Source organism: Saccopteryx bilineata, chromosome 9 (genome assembly GCF_036850765.1).
Source record: "Saccopteryx bilineata isolate mSacBil1 chromosome 9, mSacBil1_pri_phased_curated, whole genome shotgun sequence".
NCBI lineage: Eukaryota > Metazoa > Chordata > Mammalia > Chiroptera > Emballonuridae > Saccopteryx > Saccopteryx bilineata.
Genome location: NC_089498.1, coordinates 5,075,743 through 5,093,954, shown reverse-complemented (window position 1 = coordinate 5,093,954; position 18,212 = coordinate 5,075,743). Strand labels below are relative to the sequence as shown.

Sequence of the window (18,212 nt, the reverse complement as noted above, 5' to 3'; positions counted from 1 at the left end):
CAGTCACCCGTAGCTGCTTCTGGTAAAAGGACTGGGGACACTGGGACTCTCCAGGAGGAACTCCAAGCATCAGTGGCGAAAACAAGCGTTACTCAGGGCGGCCACCTGAATGCCCTCTGTTTCCTTCACCCGTGCAATGTTTGAGCACCTGCTGAGTGCCCCGCCCAGGCCCAGGGACACAGCCGTAAACAGCGACAAAATACCCCAGACAGCCATGCAGTTCCCACACTGGTGGCGGGAGTGGACATTACACGTGATAAAATCTTAGACATCTAACGGTGATAATTGCTAAGGAGAAAAATGAGGCCGGGGAGGGGAAAGGGAGTTCCCAGGAGACCAGAAAATGCTTCTTGGAGAAGATAATGTTTGAGCCTAAAAAAATACAAACAAACCAACCAAGGGAGCAAGCCACACCAGTATCCAGAGGAACAGCATTCCAGGAAAAAAGAAGAAAATGGCATGTGCAAAGGCCCTGAGGCCAGACAGCTGAAGCAATACAGCAGCGTGGCTGAAGTGGGTTGAATAAGGGAGATAAAGACAGAGAGGTTGCAGGTACGTTAAGCTAAGGTTAAGCCAAGAAGATGGCTATGCTGCTAGGGCTGCAGGGTCTGGGGTGTGAGGAGAAAGCAGAGAGAAAAGATGAGGATGAGAGAGGCCAGAGTCACATAAGAAAATGCCCATGGGGGAAAGGGGAGGCCCAGGCCAGCTGTCAGAGGTTCCATCTGAGGTGGCTCTGTGGCCACTAGATGCTCTGTAAGCCCTCAGCACAGACGGCCACACATACTAAAGCCAAGTGGGTACAGTTTTCGGGAACATGAAGAACCACATGCTAGTTCCACTCCCCACCCCGGCCCCCCAGGGAGGCCTCAGCAAGCAGCCTTGCCCCCTGGCTCCTGATACGGACCCCTCAACTCGCTCCTGTACGGTAACAAAGGGCTGGCTACCTCCTTGCACCGAGGTACCCTCTATCCCCAGGTCCAGTGCCTACCCGCTCCCGTGCCCGTAAGGACTGGGGGTGACAGCCTAGCGTCAGTGACCGGATGGGGCACCATCGCTCTCTCAGGTCCCCGTACCTGTCATGCTTTTCTGAGCAGTCCCTTCCCCAAACCCCCCACCCGTGACCCCACCGGAGCGTGCCAGCTGCTCCCTGCTGGGCCCGACTGGCACACGCCGAACTCTAGGCCACTGGTCCCCAACCTTTTTTGGGCCACGGACTGGTTTAATGTCAGAAAATATTTTCACGGACCGGCCTTTAGGGTGGGACGGATCAATGTATCACGTGACCGAGACAAGCGTCAAGAGTGAGTCTTAGACGGATGTAACAGAGGGAATCTGGTCATTTTTTAAAAATAAAACATCGTTCACTTAAATATAATAAAACGGAAATAATGTAAGTTATTTATTCTTTCTCTGTGGATCGGTATCGGTCCGCGGCCCGGGGGTTGGGGACCACTGCTCTAAACGGCCCGGCCAAGGGGCACAAGCAGAGCGGCTATTCTGGGAGCAGCAGGAAGTCCGGAAAGGACCTGGACACCCAGACCCAGCCAGGGCTCCCCCGGGTGCCCAGACCCAGCCAGGGCTCCCCCGGGCGCCCAGACCCAGCCAGGGCTCCCCCAGACGCCCAGACCCAGCCAGGGCTCCCCCGGGCGCCCAGACCCAGCCAGGGCTCCCCCGGGCGCCCAGACCCAGCCAGGGCTCCCCCGGGCGCCCAGACCCAGCCAGGGCTCCCCCGGGCGCCCAGACCCAGCCAGGGCTCCCCCGGGCGCCCAGACCCAGCCAGGGCTCCCTCATCTCCTCAGGACCCAGCCCACGGGCGGGGGTTTCCAGCGGTTCCCCTTCCCCAGGCTGTTCTTCTGGCCGGCCGGCAGGCTCAGTCTCTGACACAAACAGGGGAAGTGGTGCGGGCGTGCTGTGGGCAGTGAGTTCTGAGCCCCGATGCGACGTGACCCCCCAGAGAGCAGGCCCTCTCTCAGGAGCCTCAGTCCTGGGAGCTGACTACTGATAGGAGAGAAGCCTGGGGTCTGCCCTGCCCGTCTGTCAGGGGCACCTGCCACAGCCTTCCTGATCCCATCTATAAAATGGGGCTGCCTCCTGGGGCTGTCACCGAGGGCAAGGGCAGGTCCTTGGGCTTTGTGGCAGGGAAAGGACCTGGAGGGAGGGGGGAGGGAGGGAGGGAGGGAGGGAGGAAAGAAGGGAGGGAGGGAGGGAAGGAGGGAGGGAGGGAGGAAGGAAGGAATTGCTGAAGGAAGGCTCCAGGGTAGACAGGTCTCAGTCATTCACCCCATAATACCTGGGGGGTTGCAGGTGGGGGGACAGTTCTCCAGGGCACTATTGGCCAGTAATGTCCAACTATAATTTGGTTACCCCTGTGATGGGAAGCTCATCTCCTGAAATGTAGCCCACTCCTGGCAAGACAGTCTCTCTGAAGACTGACCAGCTCTGACCATGAAAATCTCTTCCTAGTGTGTGGCCCAGAACTTGCCTCCCATCAAGTTGAGACCATTGGTCCTCCGCACACAAAGCAGCCTGGGAGGCTCTTAACTCTCACAGGTGTGGACACAAATTGCTTTCCACTTTCCGCATGATTCAAATATATGCAACCAGGATAGAGAGGCCCTGCTTTAAATCTTACATGTGGGTCTCTACTTGATGGCTACCTCTTCCAGGAAGCCGGCCTTGACCACTCGAGTCTGGGCTAGGCACTCCCCAGTCCCACCCCCTGCAGCCCTCTCCAGACCACAGGGCATGTAGGCTGGGAACAAGTTAAGGACAGGCACGAGGCCCCATACAAGCTCTGGGCTGTCACTCAGCAGGGCCTGGGACCGTTACACACGTAAATAAATAGCTGAGGCCCCTCCCCCTAAACACACGGGCCTCCTGGGCTGGGTGCTGCTCGCACAGGCAAAATAGTGAGACCCCACTTCACCCGGTCCGGTCTCCAGATCTGTCCCACCAGCTGTACCCTGGAGACTTTCTTTGCCCAGTGACCTCCCCTGCTGTCACCGGCTGTGTTCATCAGAGCCCTAGGTCAAGTCCGACTTCAGGCCTCAAGTCCTTGCACGACGAACCCTGTGACTTTGGCCCCTTCACACTCTCGTCCCACTCACGCTGAGCCACCTTCATCCCATGGGTACACGAACTTTCTACTCCAGGCTTCTGCATAGGCTATTCCCTCTTCCCAGAACACTGTTCCCTGTCCTCTTTGGGTCTCTTTTTAGGATTCTCAAACTTTAATGCGTACAGTTCCCCTGGGATGTTGTCAAAAGGCAGATTTGGGTCGGCCTCCCAAGCTCTCAGGTGAGGCCAAGGCTGCCGACACTGCAGCAATGAGGAGGTGGAGCCATCCTCCTCCTCCTCCGGGCAGCCTTCCGGAGCCCCCATCTGAGCTCCCGGGCCCCTGTGCATCCCCTGCTGTGGTCAGTCTCCTCACCGGCTCTGCATTCTGGGGGCAGAATTCTAGCAGCCTCGGCCACCACTTGACCTCCACTCCCACCACGGAGCAGTCGGGAGCATGTACTGACCGAAGACGACAATTCAGCCCAGGCCTCTCGCACCCGTCTCAGCACGGCGCCGGGCGCTCGGGGCAGGGCGCCCATGGACACGAGGGCTGGGCTCTGGACCTCCCAGTCAGCAGAGGGGAGGGCCGCACCGCCATCCGGCTCACCTTGGCGATCTGGTCGAACTTCCCGAAGAGCTCGTTCAGCATCACCACCAGCTCTTTGGGGGAGCAGTCGCTGGCCAGCCGCGTGAAGCCCACGATGTCGGCGTAGAGAATGCTGGGGGCGGGGTGAGCAGAGGGTCAGAGCCGACCCGTGGAAGACGGGGACCACCCGGAGTCCTCGTCTCCCGGCTACTCCGCAGCCCCCAGAGGGACGGGAGAGAGGCTCCCGCCACAAACAGAGCGGAACTTTCCAGAGGGTCCGAAGCCTGCGCAGGGGACCTGCAGACACCCCCCCCCAGCCCCCTGCAGAGGACGGGAAGCTGCTCCCACAGGCGAGGGCTCTGGCACCGGGGGACTTCCTTCTCCTCCCTGTACCTGGACTGTCACCTCTGCACAGACTTCGGGACTGAAGTCCCTCATAAGATGCCACTCCATCCTCCCCTGTATACAGGACTCCCATTCTACAGAGGGGCAACCCGAGGCTCAGGGAGACCAAGACTTCCCGGGAAGCACCAGACCCCCCCAGCTCCGAAGTCTGAGTTCTGGGCCGTCCACAGCGCAGACAAGAGGCAGGGCGGCCCCCCCGGGGGACACCACGCCCACCTGACGTTCTGGTGCCGCTTGACGTAGAGGCTGTGGAAGTTGTTGTCGGGCATGTAGCGACGGTCCCCACACTCCTTGAGCCGTTCGATGATGGTCAGCTTCATGCCCATGGAGATGTGGGCCGGGAGCACCGACAGCAGCAGGTTCTCCTGACACAGGGGCAGGGCCAGGGGGACAGGCAGGAGGACATCAGGGCCCAGACTGGGCCAACACGCCTCTCCTTTCTGCTCTGCCCACCGTCCCCTCCACCTCTGCTGGCCTGTGTCCTGCCACCAACCCGGCTGGGCACTCACTGTCCCTGGTCCCCGGCACCCCCCTGGGGTGAGGCCTGCCCAGCGTCCAGCCCTGGGGCCCAGGCATGTCCTGCTCTAGGAGAGCCTGGTGTCCAGAGGGCAAGGGTGTAGGGGCTGGGACCTGGGGCCCGGGTGACCTCCGGCTCACTGCCCACTGTCCCTCCACAGGGAAGTCAGGCCGGGAGGGCCCGGGACCCGGGGGACAGCTAGGGTGGACTGGGCTGGGCCAGACTGTGGCTCCGGAATGGGGGAGAGACCCCACCTGCTGGCGCTTCTCGATTCGCAGCTTCCTGCGTATCTGGATACACTTCACGGTGTAGGTGAAGAGGTCGCGGGAGGCGTCCTGCATCTGGTGCTTGTGGAAGGCGCCCGTGACGTTCCCGCACAGGAAGATGACCGCATTGGCCAGCAGCTGCGGGCGGGCGGGCGGGCGGAGGCGGGCTCAGGGTGCGGCCCAGCCCACGCCCCTGGGCACTGTCCTCCTGGTGAGCTGGTGATGGCACCCCTGCCCACTGCCTGACCTCCAACCCCTTCAGGCTGCCCCCCCCCCGGGGCAGGCAAGGAAACTGAGGCCCAGACAGGGGCGGGTCTCCTAGGGAGTCATTGTGACCACAGGACCAGGGCTCAGGCCCATCTTGGTCTCTGCCAGGCATTGCCCGGTCCAGAAGGGATGGACGCAGAGACCAGGGAAGCCAGCGACATCTGGGGCAGCTGGAGCATGGCACCTCCCAGAGCCCAGAGCCCGAGGGGAGCACCGAGGACTGTCACGAAGAGCACAGCGTCCCCCTGGCTGCCCAGGGCTCCAGCCTCCACCCCCTGGAGCAGACCCCCAACCCATTCAGGGGCTCAACACATGTACATACAAGTCACCCCCAAGTAGGAACAAATTCTGCTCACTCAACACAAAGACACGAGACAGAACACCCGAGATGACCCTGCCCTGTCCGGATGGGGCCACTGCGCATTGTACCGGGCAAGGCGGCCCGAGGGCCAGGGTTCGAGTGAGGGGCTGAGTCTCTGGGGCACCACAGGCCAGCAAAGTCCACAGGGTCGGGTGCCTGCCCACGAGGTGGGGCTGCCCAAGAAACCCTGCTGCTGGGGGCGCTGGTCTGCACACACGGCTCCCCGGCTTCAGGACCGGCCCGCCCCCGGGGCCCTCACCTGCAGCACCCTCTGGCGATGGGAGGACGGGAAGACCCCCAGCAGGAAGCCGAGCACCAGGAGGTGGGAGGCGCTGGAGAGCACGCCCACTGTGACGGCCCCCTGCATGCTGAGGGGCAGCAGCGTGTACACCACGAAGACCACGAACAGGAAGAAGGGCACCTGGGGACAGGGCGGCGTGAGGCCACCCCCCCCACGGCCCAGCACGCAGCCCCAGGTGGAGCTGCTGTCTGGCCCTGGCCGCGTCTCCTGGTGACGGGGTGGGGGGCAGACACCTGAATCCAGGCCACCGGGTGCCCTCTGCCCTCCAAAGGACCCCTCGCTCCCTCCCCTGCTTGGTCAGACATGGGGATGGGCCCCAGTGCAGAAGGAAAACAGCAAAGCCTGCTTCGGGGTCAGACCAGTCGGCTTTATCCACCGCCTCCTGGGAGCCCCCCAGGCCTGCAGGCATGACCCCAGGAGCTCCGGCTCGCTGCCCACTGTCCCTCCACAGGGAATTTAGGCCGGGAAGGCCGGGCAGGTCCTGCTCACCTGCACCGCACAGCCCCACGTGCCACCCACACCCAGACCTGACCGCAGCTATGCTGCCTGCCCGGCACCTGCCCTTTCCGAGAGCAGCGCGCTCCGCCCCTGAGCTTCTAGGGGGCACGGCGGCCACGGGCCCCAGCCCAGCCCAGCCCAGCCTGGGAGCAGCAGAGGACCCAGGCCCACGGGCCAAACGGTAAACCCCTCGGCAATCGTGACCATTCAGGGCTGGGTCCGTGACCAGGCCAGGCCAATGTGACTCAAGCTGGTTGAGGAAGGGCTTTCTGTCTCTCTCTCAGCTGGCGAGGGGAGGCTGGTGGGCGGCCCTGAGGCCATCTCTGCCCTGACCCGGGATGGCCTGCCCCCGAAATGAACAACACGAATCGAGGCAGAGCCAAGAGGAACCAGGATGTGGCCACCCTGCGGGAGCACCAGGACACCCCCTCTGCCTTTCCTGGCGCGTGAGCCACTCCACGCCTTTGTGCCTTTCTGAGCTGGAGATGTCACTGCCAACCCCATGAGAGTCCCCAGAAAAGCCACAGCCAGACAGCCAAGCAGACACCCTCCCACCTCAGTCCCACCCCATCGGGACAGAGAACTAACAGGACGAGGTCACAGGGCCCATCCTAAGTCCTAGAACCACAGCCGTGGGAGCAGGGAGGCCGCTGGGGCCACCATGCCAGATGCTGCTCCAGCTTCCAGAGGGGCCCGATGCCCAGAGAGGGTACGGCCAACCAGGGGCATCCAGCCCCCAGGGGTGCCCGGGTCCCCTAGTACCTGCTCCTGCTCCCACACACAGCCCGCCTTCATCTGCGACTCGGACACCAGCATGTAGCCCAGCGTCACAAGGCAGAGCCAGATGAGCAGCGCTGAGGCCCGGAGCCACCGCCGAACAAGGCATTCGATGTACACCAGCACGTAGAGAACCACGAACACGGCAAGCGTGAAGAACGCCGTCCCCAGAACAGCATGCTGCGTGGAAGGGTCCTGGGCGTGAGACACACACACACACACAAATGCCATGGTTTTCTCCAGTAGGGTGCCACCTCCTCCAGGAAGCCTGCCGGGTTAGCCTGTCCAGCCTGCCCCGAGCAGCATCGCCCGAGGCTTCCTCCACTTGCGTGGTGTCTATGCACTCTATAAACATCAGGTGCTCTGTGGCCTCTGAGCTTGGTCTCTGCTGCTGTCTGAGACAGCTGCAGGCTCCATGGCCTTGCCCCAGTCCCCGCAAAGCCCTCAGCCTCCTGTACCGTCCAGCCCTGCCATGCTCACTCTCTGCCCCTCCCCATCATGTCTCCCCGGGCCCCCGGGGTGCTCTGCGCATATCTATGAAAGCCTGGTAGAGGAGAGGCTACGGCCCCGACTCTTAAAGAACGGACAGAGGCTTCTGAGGAAACGAGCAAAGACATCCTGGACAAGGGAGGCACTGGATGGAGATGCAGACGGGGACCCTGGGGGGCTCGCAGGAGAGACGGTGTCCGCAGTGGCCCTGAAGCCCAATGAGCAGAGGCCGGCCTAAGCGCCTACGCACAGGGGTACTCGGTAACTGTTTGCCAAATGCTGGAACAAATGCCCTGTGGTTTATGCAGCTCCCACAGAGCACCTACTGCGTGCCGGGCACTTTACACGTATCGTCCTGTCCACACTCTCGTTTTCGTCTAAGCCCCTGCCGTCTCATACGGGAGCCACTGGCCACATTCGACTATTCATTATTGAGTTTACACTAATTAAAAATCAGTTTCTCAGCCACACCAGCCACATTCCAAGTGCCCAACAGTGGCACACGGGAGCAGCTGTCGCAGGACAGGGCCCAGGTCAGAGGTGACATTAATGGTGTCAACTGGACAGCTGTGGTCACAAGGATTCTGACACCATAGCCAGGCCCATGAGAAGGAGTGCTGGGATTGACTCACGATGTCTGCCATGGTCCCAGCAGTGGCAGCACGGATGCACATGCCATCCCTGACCATGGTCCTCAATAGAACCAGGCTCCATGAGAAGGAGTACTGGGATTGATTCACGATGTCTGCCATGGTCCCAGCAGTGGCAGCACGGATGCACATGCCATCCCTGACCATGGTCCTCAATAGAACCAGGCTCCATGAGAAGGAGTGCTGGGATTGATTCACGATGTCTGCCATGGTACCAGCAGTGGCAGCACGGATGCACATGCCATCCCTGACCATGGTATTCAATAGAACCAGGCTCCATGAGAAGGAGTGCTGGGATTGATTCACGATGTCTGCCATGGTCCCAGCAGTGGCAGCACGGATGCACATGCCATCCCTGACCATGGTCCTCAATAGAACCAGGCTCCATGAGAAGGAGTGCTGGGATTGATTCACGATGTCTGCCATGGTCCCAGCAGTGGCAGCACGGATGCACATGCCATCCCTGACCATGGTCCTCAATAGAACCAGGCTCCATGAGAAGGAGTGCTGGGATTGATTCACGATGTCTGCCATGGTACCAGCAGTGGCAGCACGGATGCACATGCCATCCCTGACCATGGTCCTCAATAGAACCAGGCTCCATGAGAAGGAGTGCTGGGATTGATTCACGATGTCTGCCATGGTACCAGCAGTGGCAGCACGGATGCACATGCCATCCCTGACCATGGTCCTCAATAGAACCAGGCTCCATGAGAAGGAGTGCTGGGATTGATTCATGATGTCTGCCATGGTACCAGCAGTGGCAGCACGGATGCACATGCCATCCCTGACCATGGTCTTCAACAGAATCAAAATTCATTGTGGAGAAAAAAAAAAAGTGAGAGTAGCTTATTTGGCCAAATTCATGTTAATAGCTAAAACCGCCCCAGATTTCAAAATTTAAGATGAGCAACCTGCCTTTCTGCCAGCATAGCACTTCACAGCTGCAGAAAGCCAGGCTCAGGGACTCGCCCAAGGCCTCACAACCACCCAGCGTCAGAGCGGAGATCCGAACCCCAGAGAAGCCCCCACTGCCGGGGGGGGGGGGGCCGCGCTCACTCACCCCGGAGCTGAAGGCGATGACGATGAGGGCCACGCAGGCCGCCATGGCCACCAGCAGGAGCAGGAGCAGCAGTGGCCCATGCTGGCTGGTGAGGCGGTACTTCTCATACAGGGCGTCCTGGTCCGGGCCCTCCTCGCCCTCGTTGAGGAAGTAACGCCCCTTGGCCGGCATGCTCCCACGTGGGCACACCTGCCCGGCGGTCCACTCAGGAGACCCCACAGCCTGGGGGGCATCTGGGTGCCGACACCCTCCCCTGCGGGCCTAGGCCTCTGGCCTCTCCGAGTCCGGCAGGCAGGGTTGGGGAGGGGTCCCGTCAGCTTGCAGCGCTCTGGGCCACCCGGGGCCGGCCTGCTCCCCTGCCAGGCCTCGGTCACTGTGCTTCTGGCCTCTTCCTGGGCATCCAGGCTGGGCTGACCAGACACGTGGGCTCCTCAGCTCTGCAGACACACAAAGGGACCCAGATTTGACCTGGACAGGCCGAATCAGGGAAGGGCTGGCATCAGGGCCCAGCAGGACAGGCTTCCACAGCCTGGGTCTGGTTGGTCAGCCTTCACCTGAACCTAACTGTGAGTCCTGTACAAAGCTCTGTGCACCCCGAGGTCATAAAGCTAGTTCTGTGTGTTCCCTCAAACTGCTCCCACGAGGTACAGTAGTCACCAGCCACACGTGGCTCTTTAAAATTAAAGTCGCTTAAAACAAAATGAAAATGTCAGTCCCTCAGTCACACCAGTCACATCTCAAGGGCTCAACATCCACATGAATATAATAGCCAGTGACTATTACGGGGGGCGTCTGGGCACCTCTGCTGGGCAGCACCGCTCTCGAGGTTTGACTGTTTGGCTGTCACGGGTGGGTCTCTGATCAGCTCGATGAGTAGTGTGTACGGTGTGAGGCAGGGAGCGGGCACTGTTTCCTTCTTCCACGTGGATATCTAAGCACTCCCACTGCGGCTCCTGCCACTGCCCTCGCTTCCTCAGGAACGTCAGAGGAGCCGCCTCTGCCCTGCGTTTGGGGAGCACGCCCCTGGCGCGTGCTCGCAGGCTTTCTTCTGCTCCGATGGCCCTTGTGTAAAGATCGCCCTGGTCTGTGAGTCTTGTGTCTCAGACCCTCCCCACACCCACTTGGGCCAGAGTCCCCCTTGTGTTCAGTGTCCACGTAAGACTGCATTCCTTACAAAGGGCCCACGGGCGAGGCTTTGAGCCGTCTGCGGGCCCCACGTCACAGAAGAGGAGCCTGAACCGCGGAGAGGAGCACGGCGGACCCTTGGGGACAGAGGTGGGCGCGGGCTGCCGGCTTGCGACGCTCGCCCCGTTTTTCCCGACATCATCCATTCACGTGCTCATTCACGTGCTCCAAAAATTCTTGTGAATTGTGCCCGTGGCACACAAGGCCCACTACCACGCCCGTGTGCCAGGCTGGATCTCCCTGCCTGGGGCTGCTGGTCCCGAAACACAAGAAGTTACATAAAGCCACACAACCCCTAGACACAGTGACTAGGGCTTGGGGCCAGCTGCCACACCCCAGGCCCGCCTCGAGGGCGCCTGTCCCACAAACCCAGGGGCAGTAAGGGGAAGCCACACATCCGGGGGTGGAGGCAGGCTGTTTGCCGGGGGCCCTGGCTCCCCCCAGGACCAGACAGGGGTCCACAAGCCACGGCAGGTACTTCACCTGGGCAAGCCCGGGGGCGGAGGCTGGGCCCCAGCTGCCAAAGCACCCGAAGCGCTTCGACAAGCTGCAGTCTGATCGCTGTGTGAAACACCAATTTATTAATGCTGGCAGCTAATTTTAAGATTTGTGAATGGTCCAGCCCACTGGTTTACAGCCTCGAAATCTACAGGTGCCAGTCTTGATTCCACAAGAGGTGCTTTGTTTTGTTGTTTTCAGTACTAACCGTAAATGCCAACCCTGTGCTGCAGGGTTGGTAACACAGAATAAGGTCCCTGCCCTGAGAAGCCCCCGTCCAGGGCATGCCTCAAGTAGCTGTTTGCAGTCCTAACAACAGCAACAGTGTCACCCCCTACCCACTTCCATCCTCATATCTGCTGAGGACATGTCACAGACACAAATCTGAGTCCAGGGAGGCCGGATGGCGGGTCAGGTCGGGCCGGGCACAGGGCTGGAGCTCAATCCCAGGTCTGTCGGCCCCCAAAGCAGCGCCCTTGGCCGGCCCAGCCCCGCCGTCTCGCTCAGCGGAGAGGCTTGCCTCCTGAGCCCCTTCCAGCAGCGGCAGCTCCCAGACCAAACCAGCTACCACCAGTGTACCCAACACGGCCCGTCCCTCGGGCCTGGTGCCAACGCCTGAGCAGCAGGGCTGCCGGCCAGAGAACCCTCAAACACCAGGGGCTGGGGCAACATCCACAGCTGGGCCACCCTCGGGCAAAACCACACACACACACACACATGCATACGCGCACACCCGCGTACACACGCACGGGCGTGCACATGCATACACACGTGTACACATGCACAGGCACGCGCGTACATGCACGCACCCACGCTGCCCTTCGCCCCACGCTGCCCTTCGCCCCCCGCCACGGCCCTGCCCTGCCAGGCGCACTAAACCTGGCTGAAGCAGGCATGCAGAGAGAGGGACCAGCTGCAAGAGTCCGTGGGAACCCAGGCCTGGTCAACACTCCTCTCAGGGATCTAATGAGACCGCTTCCTGGGCAGCGGCAGGAGAAACAGAGGTGGACAGTGCCCGCACTCTTGGGCCCATCCAGGGAGCTCGTCCAGCTCCTGGAAGGGCAGGGCCAGGCAGGGCCGGGAGGAGAGCCTGCCCTTGTCGTTCCTGGAAAGATGGCCTGGGAACCCCACCATCAGACTCCGCCAAGGCCAGCTCTTCCCTAGGAGCCAGCCCCCCAAATGAGACCCAGCAGAGCCCCCACCCGCGCCAGGGACGGTCTCAAGGCCCCTCTGTGCAGTCCCCAGTTCCTCTGCTGGTCGCCGACTCGGCGGGCAGCGGGGAGGGGGGAACTCCTTTGCCGTGTTTCTAACAAATAACCCGGCAGCCTCAGCTTGCACACCTCAGTGACAGGGCGCTCATCACCTCACAAGGCAGTCCTCCACCACGGAGTACTCCTGCCACCGGTCCTACCTTAGGTCTGGCCAAGCCCTGCCACCCTGTCCCTCCCTCACCCTGGACAAACTCCACAGACACCAAGAGCGGAGCTATGTGCTTGGGAGAGTCAAGCCCCTTGGCCTGGATGGACAGCAGTCCCAGCCTCCCTCCCTGTCATCCACACCTCATGATAACCCTGGTGGGAGCAGGGGGAGCAGCCCCCTTTTGTGGCGGAGGGGGACCCCAAAGGATCCAGTAGGGGGAAGAGTCTCTCGTACTTCTGTGAGGCAGTCCCCTGGTTCAGAGGCCGCGTGACCCGGGTCTGGCTGGTCAGCAGAGTCTCTCAAGCCCTGGTGGCTGGCTTAAGGAAGGACATGTGACCAACCATTTCAGCAAGCATCCTCTTTGGGACGCTTTCTGACCCGTTGGAAAGGGGCGCTCCATCTGCTCCTGGCTGGAGCGGCTGATGGACCCCGAAACACGGGGAGACGGCCCAGCTGAGAATACAGCCAACGTGGAGTGCTGGTGGGAGACAGAGGCCAGAACCCCCCCCGGGCCCCTGGATCCAGCTGTCCGGAAACTCGGGCGACCTCCAGATGTCCGACTCCCGTGGGACAAGCGATGCCACTTGCAGCTAAAGCCAGTTTGAGTTTCTGTCACTTGCAACCAAGAGTCCCAAGGTCCATGTGGGGCCCCCTGCTCGCTATATCCAGGATACCGTGTGGCCCCTCGGTGGGTCCAGAGTTGGGGCACGGTCCCACTTAGGTCAGAGGTAAGACTGGGCCCACAAAGACGCAGACAGGCCTATGGCTTCCCTTACACGCAGAGCTGTCCCCGTGTGCCAGGCTCCACGGCCCAGGCCCAGCCAGCCGGGCTGCAGAGGACCTGGGGCAGCAGGAGACCCCAGGGCTGGGGGAGGCTGGGGAGGGCTCCTCGGACCCTCTCTAGTGGCCCCCAGAGACTCCTCTCAGGGAGCAATCAGGGAGCTCAGGGGCACGCTTAGGTAGAAACGGATACCAGGAGTATTAATCCCGTCCCCCGGGTGACCCTGCTGGGGACTGGGCTCCCTGCAGCCCCGGCACCTGGACGGAGCGGGGGAGGATGCCACCCACAGAATGGACCGAGTGCCCGCGGCTGTGGGCTCTAAACCCACTCACCTGCCCTGTGGGTGGACATGACTACTGCTTCCATTGCATGGTGTGGGGACTGAGGCACAGAGAGGGTCAGTCATTCCCTCAGGGCACACAGGACACCAGGGTCCACCCTGCCTGCTGCCCTCAGGGAGCCGACACCCAAAGAGCCCATAACATCTCAGACGTCAACCCCTTCCTGCCCTTCCCAATCAGGGCCCCGGGCAAGGCCAGGCAGCCTGCTCAGGACCAGCAAGATCCAGGAGGGCCTCCGTTTCCAGGAAGGCCTCTGAGCTATGCCCCTGGTGCTGACTGGCAGGGCCCAGGGGCCTCAGCCCAAAGAGCTGCCAGAAATCGGGTTTCGGACTGCAAATTATGACTTCAGGACTGGGCCCTCAGGGAGCTCAGGAAACCTCCCCCGTGGAACCGGCTGGGCCAGTGGCCAGCACCCCTCCCACATCCTCGGGGAGCTCTGACCGCCCCCAGCCTTCACAGACACAGGGCACCCACTTCCTCACGGAGCAGCACCGGCAGGAGCCCCCGTCTGGCTTCCTCTGGCCCCGGCAGAGGCCCCGTGCTGCACAGGGCCCGGGGCCCTGGCGCTGGCCGCAGAAAGAGGAAGTGGGGGCGGGCAGGCCCAAGGAGAGGCCCGTTCCTCAGGCCCCGGCCCTGTGCCCACACCCCACCAGGGCCACCAGAGCGCCGCAGCCAACAGCCTGCAGCACAGGCTCCCCGGTCCCTGGGCGCCCGGCAGGCGCGGGGTCACCTGGTCCCCCACAGAGCTGCCCTGTGCCACGTCTCACCTGGAGGCCAAGGCCCTCAGCAGACCCGCAGCGTTCTGAAGGAGCCCAGCGGCCGTGTGCTCGGCACAGGCCTGGCACAAAGGGGAACCTCGTGGGGCCGGAGGACGCCAGCCTCACTGACACGCAAGCCCTGCCCTCCGCCAATGCCAGCCTCCCGTCCCCCTGAGCCCGCAGCCCGCAGCCTGTGCTCAGACTGCCCCCCACGCCCTTCTCTCCCGAGACGCCCCCAACCCCCGCCCCCACAGCCCAGTCAGGAGGCCATCCCAGACTCCTGCCAAACACCAGCACCTGCTCCCCAAACTGTGGTCAGAGGATCTGTGTCTACATCCTGCAGCTGGGCCCTGGCACTGGGTGTGGGAGAGAGGAGAGAGGGTGACAGAGGAGGGGAGGGGGGGACAGAGGAGAGGAGAGAGGGGACAGAGGAGAGGAGAGAGGGGACAGAGGAGGGGAGAGAGGGGACAGAGGAGGGGAGAGGGGGACAGAGGAGGGGAGAGGGGGGACTTAGGAGGGGAGAGGGGGGCAGAGGGGTGGAGAAGGGGGACAGAGGAGGGGAGAGGGGGAACAGAGGGGGGAAGAGGGGGAACAGAGGGGGGAGAAGAGGGACAGAAGAGAGGGGGGACAGAGGGGGGAAGGGGGGACAGAGGAGGGGAGAGGGGGGACAGAGGAGGGGAGAGGGAGGACAGAGGAGGGGAGAGGGGGACAGAGGAGGGGAGAGGGGGGACAGAGGTGGGGAGAGGGGGAACAGAGGGTGGGAAAAGAGGGACAGAGGAGAGGGGGGACTGAGGAGGGGAGAGGGGGGACACAGGAGGGGAGAGGAGAATAGACACATGGATGAACCGACCAGCTGGAATCCTGAACCGGGCAGAAAGTCCAAGAGAGGCAGTCGAATGGCTTCGATGAGGAAGGAGATGGAAACAGGAAGAGGGTCACCCTGAGAACAGGAAGCGCTGCTGCATCCCACCTGTCCCCAGGTAAGCCGTGCGGGGGAGGGAGGATCCCCAGGTTCAGATCCCAGCTCCACCATCACTGGCTCTGTGAGGAGCTGCCCGCACTCTGGGCCACACCTTCCTCATCAGCAGACTCGGGCGCTAACGTCCAAGTTGAGAGGAGAGTGAAGTGCATGTCAGCATTGCGGACTGGCCAAGTTTGCAGAACGAAATGGCAAATGAGCCCGGAAAGAAGGCTCAGTCCCCAGAGCTGGGGAGACCCAGCCATGGGGCAGAGACGCAGAGGGGGCAGGGTTCCCGGGACCCCCCACTGCACCTCCCGGTGACAGCCTGCAAAGCCACCAGGCAGGGGTAAAAGCTGAATTCCCCCCATGATGTGATCAGCTCCACTCTCCTTCTCTGCTCCCCAAAACCCCCAGCTGGCTACCCCATCCTCCAACAACGACAGGCTCAGAGCCGTCTGAGGTCCGGAGGCCTGCGTGCCAGCCCAGCTGGGCCACCGCCTGCTCCCTGACCCTGGACAAGTCCCTTCCCTGCGCTGGGCCTTGGTTTCCCTCCTGCAAAGGCGTGGTGACCTCAGACCTCCGAGGCCCAGCTATGGGCTGCTTGGGGGCGGGGGGGGGGGGACAAAGGAAAAACTGAGGGAGGGGACAGCCTGGGTGTTGCCACCTGGCCCCAGAGGGCCAGTTCTGGAAGCGGGGGAGTTACTCTTTGCACCTGAAGTCCTCTCTGCTGCTTTTCCCCTGGATTGAGCATTACCTTCATCAGTCTGTCCCCTTCGCAAAGTGCCCCACTTACCCCGCACCCCAGACACCAGCTGCCAGGCATAATAAATCCAGTTTGCTATCTCCTGTGCCAATTCTAGTGACAGGCCAGGGACTGCCTGGGGGAGTGCATCCGCCCACCCCAGAGAGACACACGTGTTCATTCATTCGTTCATTCATTCATTCTAATGACAGGCCAGTGACTGCCTGGGGGAGTGCATCCACCCACCCCAGAGAGACACATGCATTCATTCATTCATTCATTCTAGTGACAGGCCAGTGACTGCCTGGGGGAGTGCATCCACCCACCCCAGAGAGACACATTCATTCATTCATTCTAGTGACAGGCCAGTGACTCCCTGGGGAGAGTGCATCCACCCACCCTCAGAGAGACACATGTGTTCATTCATTCGTTCATTCATTCATTCTAGTGACAGGCCAGGGACTGCCTGGGGGAGTGCATCCCCCCACCCTCAGAGAGACACATGTATCCATTCATTCGTTCATTCATTCATTCTAGTGACAGGCCAGTGACTGCCTGGGGAGAGTGCATCCGCCCACCCCAGAGAGACACATGTATCCATTCATTCGTTCATTCATTCATTCTAATGACAGTGACTGCCTGGGGGGAGTGCATCCATCCACCTCAGAGAGACACATGTATCCATTCATTCGTTCGTTCATTCATTCATTCTAATGACAGGCCAGTGACTGCCTGGGGAGAGTGCATCCCCCCACCTCAGAGAGACACATGTATCCATTCATTCGTTCATTCATTCATTCTAGTGACAGGCCAGTGACTGCCTGGGGGAGTGCATCCGCCCACCTCAGAGAGACACATGTATTCATTCATTCGTTCATTCATTCAACAGAGATTTGCCAGAACCTCTGTGTGCCAGGCCCCAGGTCAGGGGCCCGGAGGCAGAAGCTCCCAGAAGACAGAGACCTCGGTCCCCACCTCTCCCAGGCATCTGCAAGGGCTCTGCAGTTGGCGGCTGTTCAGGCAACGGTGCTTACTAACTGACTGACTCATCAACCAGGCACCCTGTTGGAAAAAATGGCAGCATTCCCCCTACCCCCTACCCCCCCCCCCGCCAATTCTTGCCTGAAATTTCACCATTAGTGATTCATTCCTTTAAGCACTGACCTCACTGGGCTCCCCTTTGAGGATGAATGGAAACACTTTCATGTCCATGCTTAACACATATCTGAATCCTTTTAAGGAAAAAGGAAACAGAAAGAGGGAAGTCTAGCTGGCCTTCGGGGACCTCATGTGATGCTAGTCCTGCCCAGGATGACAAAAGAGTGGGCTTCCCACGGTCTACCCGGACAGCAAGGCGTGAACGGGGGCTGGGAGGTGGGAGACGGAATCCATCCCACACGCCCGAAGACAGACGTGACCAGAGCAACCACAGAGCGGGAGAGGGAAGGAGGGATGGACGCTCGCGTCTTCAGGCCTGCGCGGCTAGCAGCCTGTTTAAAGACCCAGCGGAGGCCAGAGGAGACACACCAAGCAGGACCCATCGTTTACATCGGGATGGATGCCAGAGCACAAGGAACCAGGGTAGAATCCTCGCTGAATGCTGTAGTGGGTAAGTCCTTCCTAACCTGACACAAAACCCAAAAAGCCATAATGAAAAGGACAGATAAGTACAATGAAAGACCTTTCCTTCCCACTACGTCGTAAACACTACCAAAAGCAAAATCAAAAGATGAGAGATTTAGGAAAACATTTGCACCTCATCGCAAAGAATCAACCTCCAGGCCCTGGCTGGTTGGCTCAGCGGTAGAGCATCGGCCTAGCGTGCGGAGGACCCGGGTTCGATTCCCGGCCAGGGCACACAGGAGAAGCACCCATTTGCTTCTCCACCCCTCCGCCGCGCTTTCCTCTCTGTCTCTCTCTTCCCCTCCCGCAGCTGAGGCTCCATTGGAGCAAAGATGGCCTGGGCGCTGGGGATGGCTCTGTGGCCTCTGCCTCAGGCGCTGGAGTGGCTCTGGTCGCAACATGGCAACGCCCAGGATGGGCAGAGCATCGCCCCCTGGTGGGCAGAGCGTCGCCCCTGGTGGGCATGCCGGGTGGATCCCGGTCGGGCGCATGCGGGAGTCTGTCTGACTGTCTCTCCCTGTTTCCAGCTTCAGAAAAAAAAAAAGAATCAACCTCCCTCGTGTGTAAAGAGTGCCTACAAAAATCGGAGAGAACGAGACCAATAACCCAACGGGAAAACAGGAGAAGGGTCTGAACAGGAAGTTCACGGAAAGGCTCTTAACAACTT

General features: G+C 61.0%; 1 protein-coding gene across 7 annotated transcripts in view; it reads right to left on the bottom strand.

The window, feature by feature from the left end:
* The window catches only part of ADCY7 (adenylate cyclase 7), a 57,077-nt gene that overhangs the window by 18,097 nt on the left and 20,768 nt on the right, over positions 1 to 18,212 (bottom strand). For 6 of the 7 annotated variants that reach the window (XM_066243943.1, XM_066243938.1, XM_066243940.1 and 3 more), the window contains exons 2-7: positions 9,238 to 9,674; positions 7,021 to 7,230; positions 5,719 to 5,880; positions 4,820 to 4,969; positions 4,265 to 4,413; positions 3,665 to 3,776 (exon numbers count right to left, since the gene is read on the bottom strand). In XM_066243943.1, the coding sequence (XP_066100040.1) occupies positions 3,665 to 3,776; positions 4,265 to 4,413; positions 4,820 to 4,969; positions 5,719 to 5,880; positions 7,021 to 7,230; positions 9,238 to 9,408 (954 nt within the window). In that variant the 5' untranslated portion in view covers positions 9,409 to 9,674. Of the gene's footprint in view, positions 1 to 3,664; positions 3,777 to 4,264; positions 4,414 to 4,819; positions 4,970 to 5,718; positions 5,881 to 7,020; positions 7,231 to 9,237; positions 9,675 to 14,228; positions 14,359 to 18,212 lie in introns of those variants that run through there. The other variant, XM_066243941.1, reaches the window with a different exon arrangement.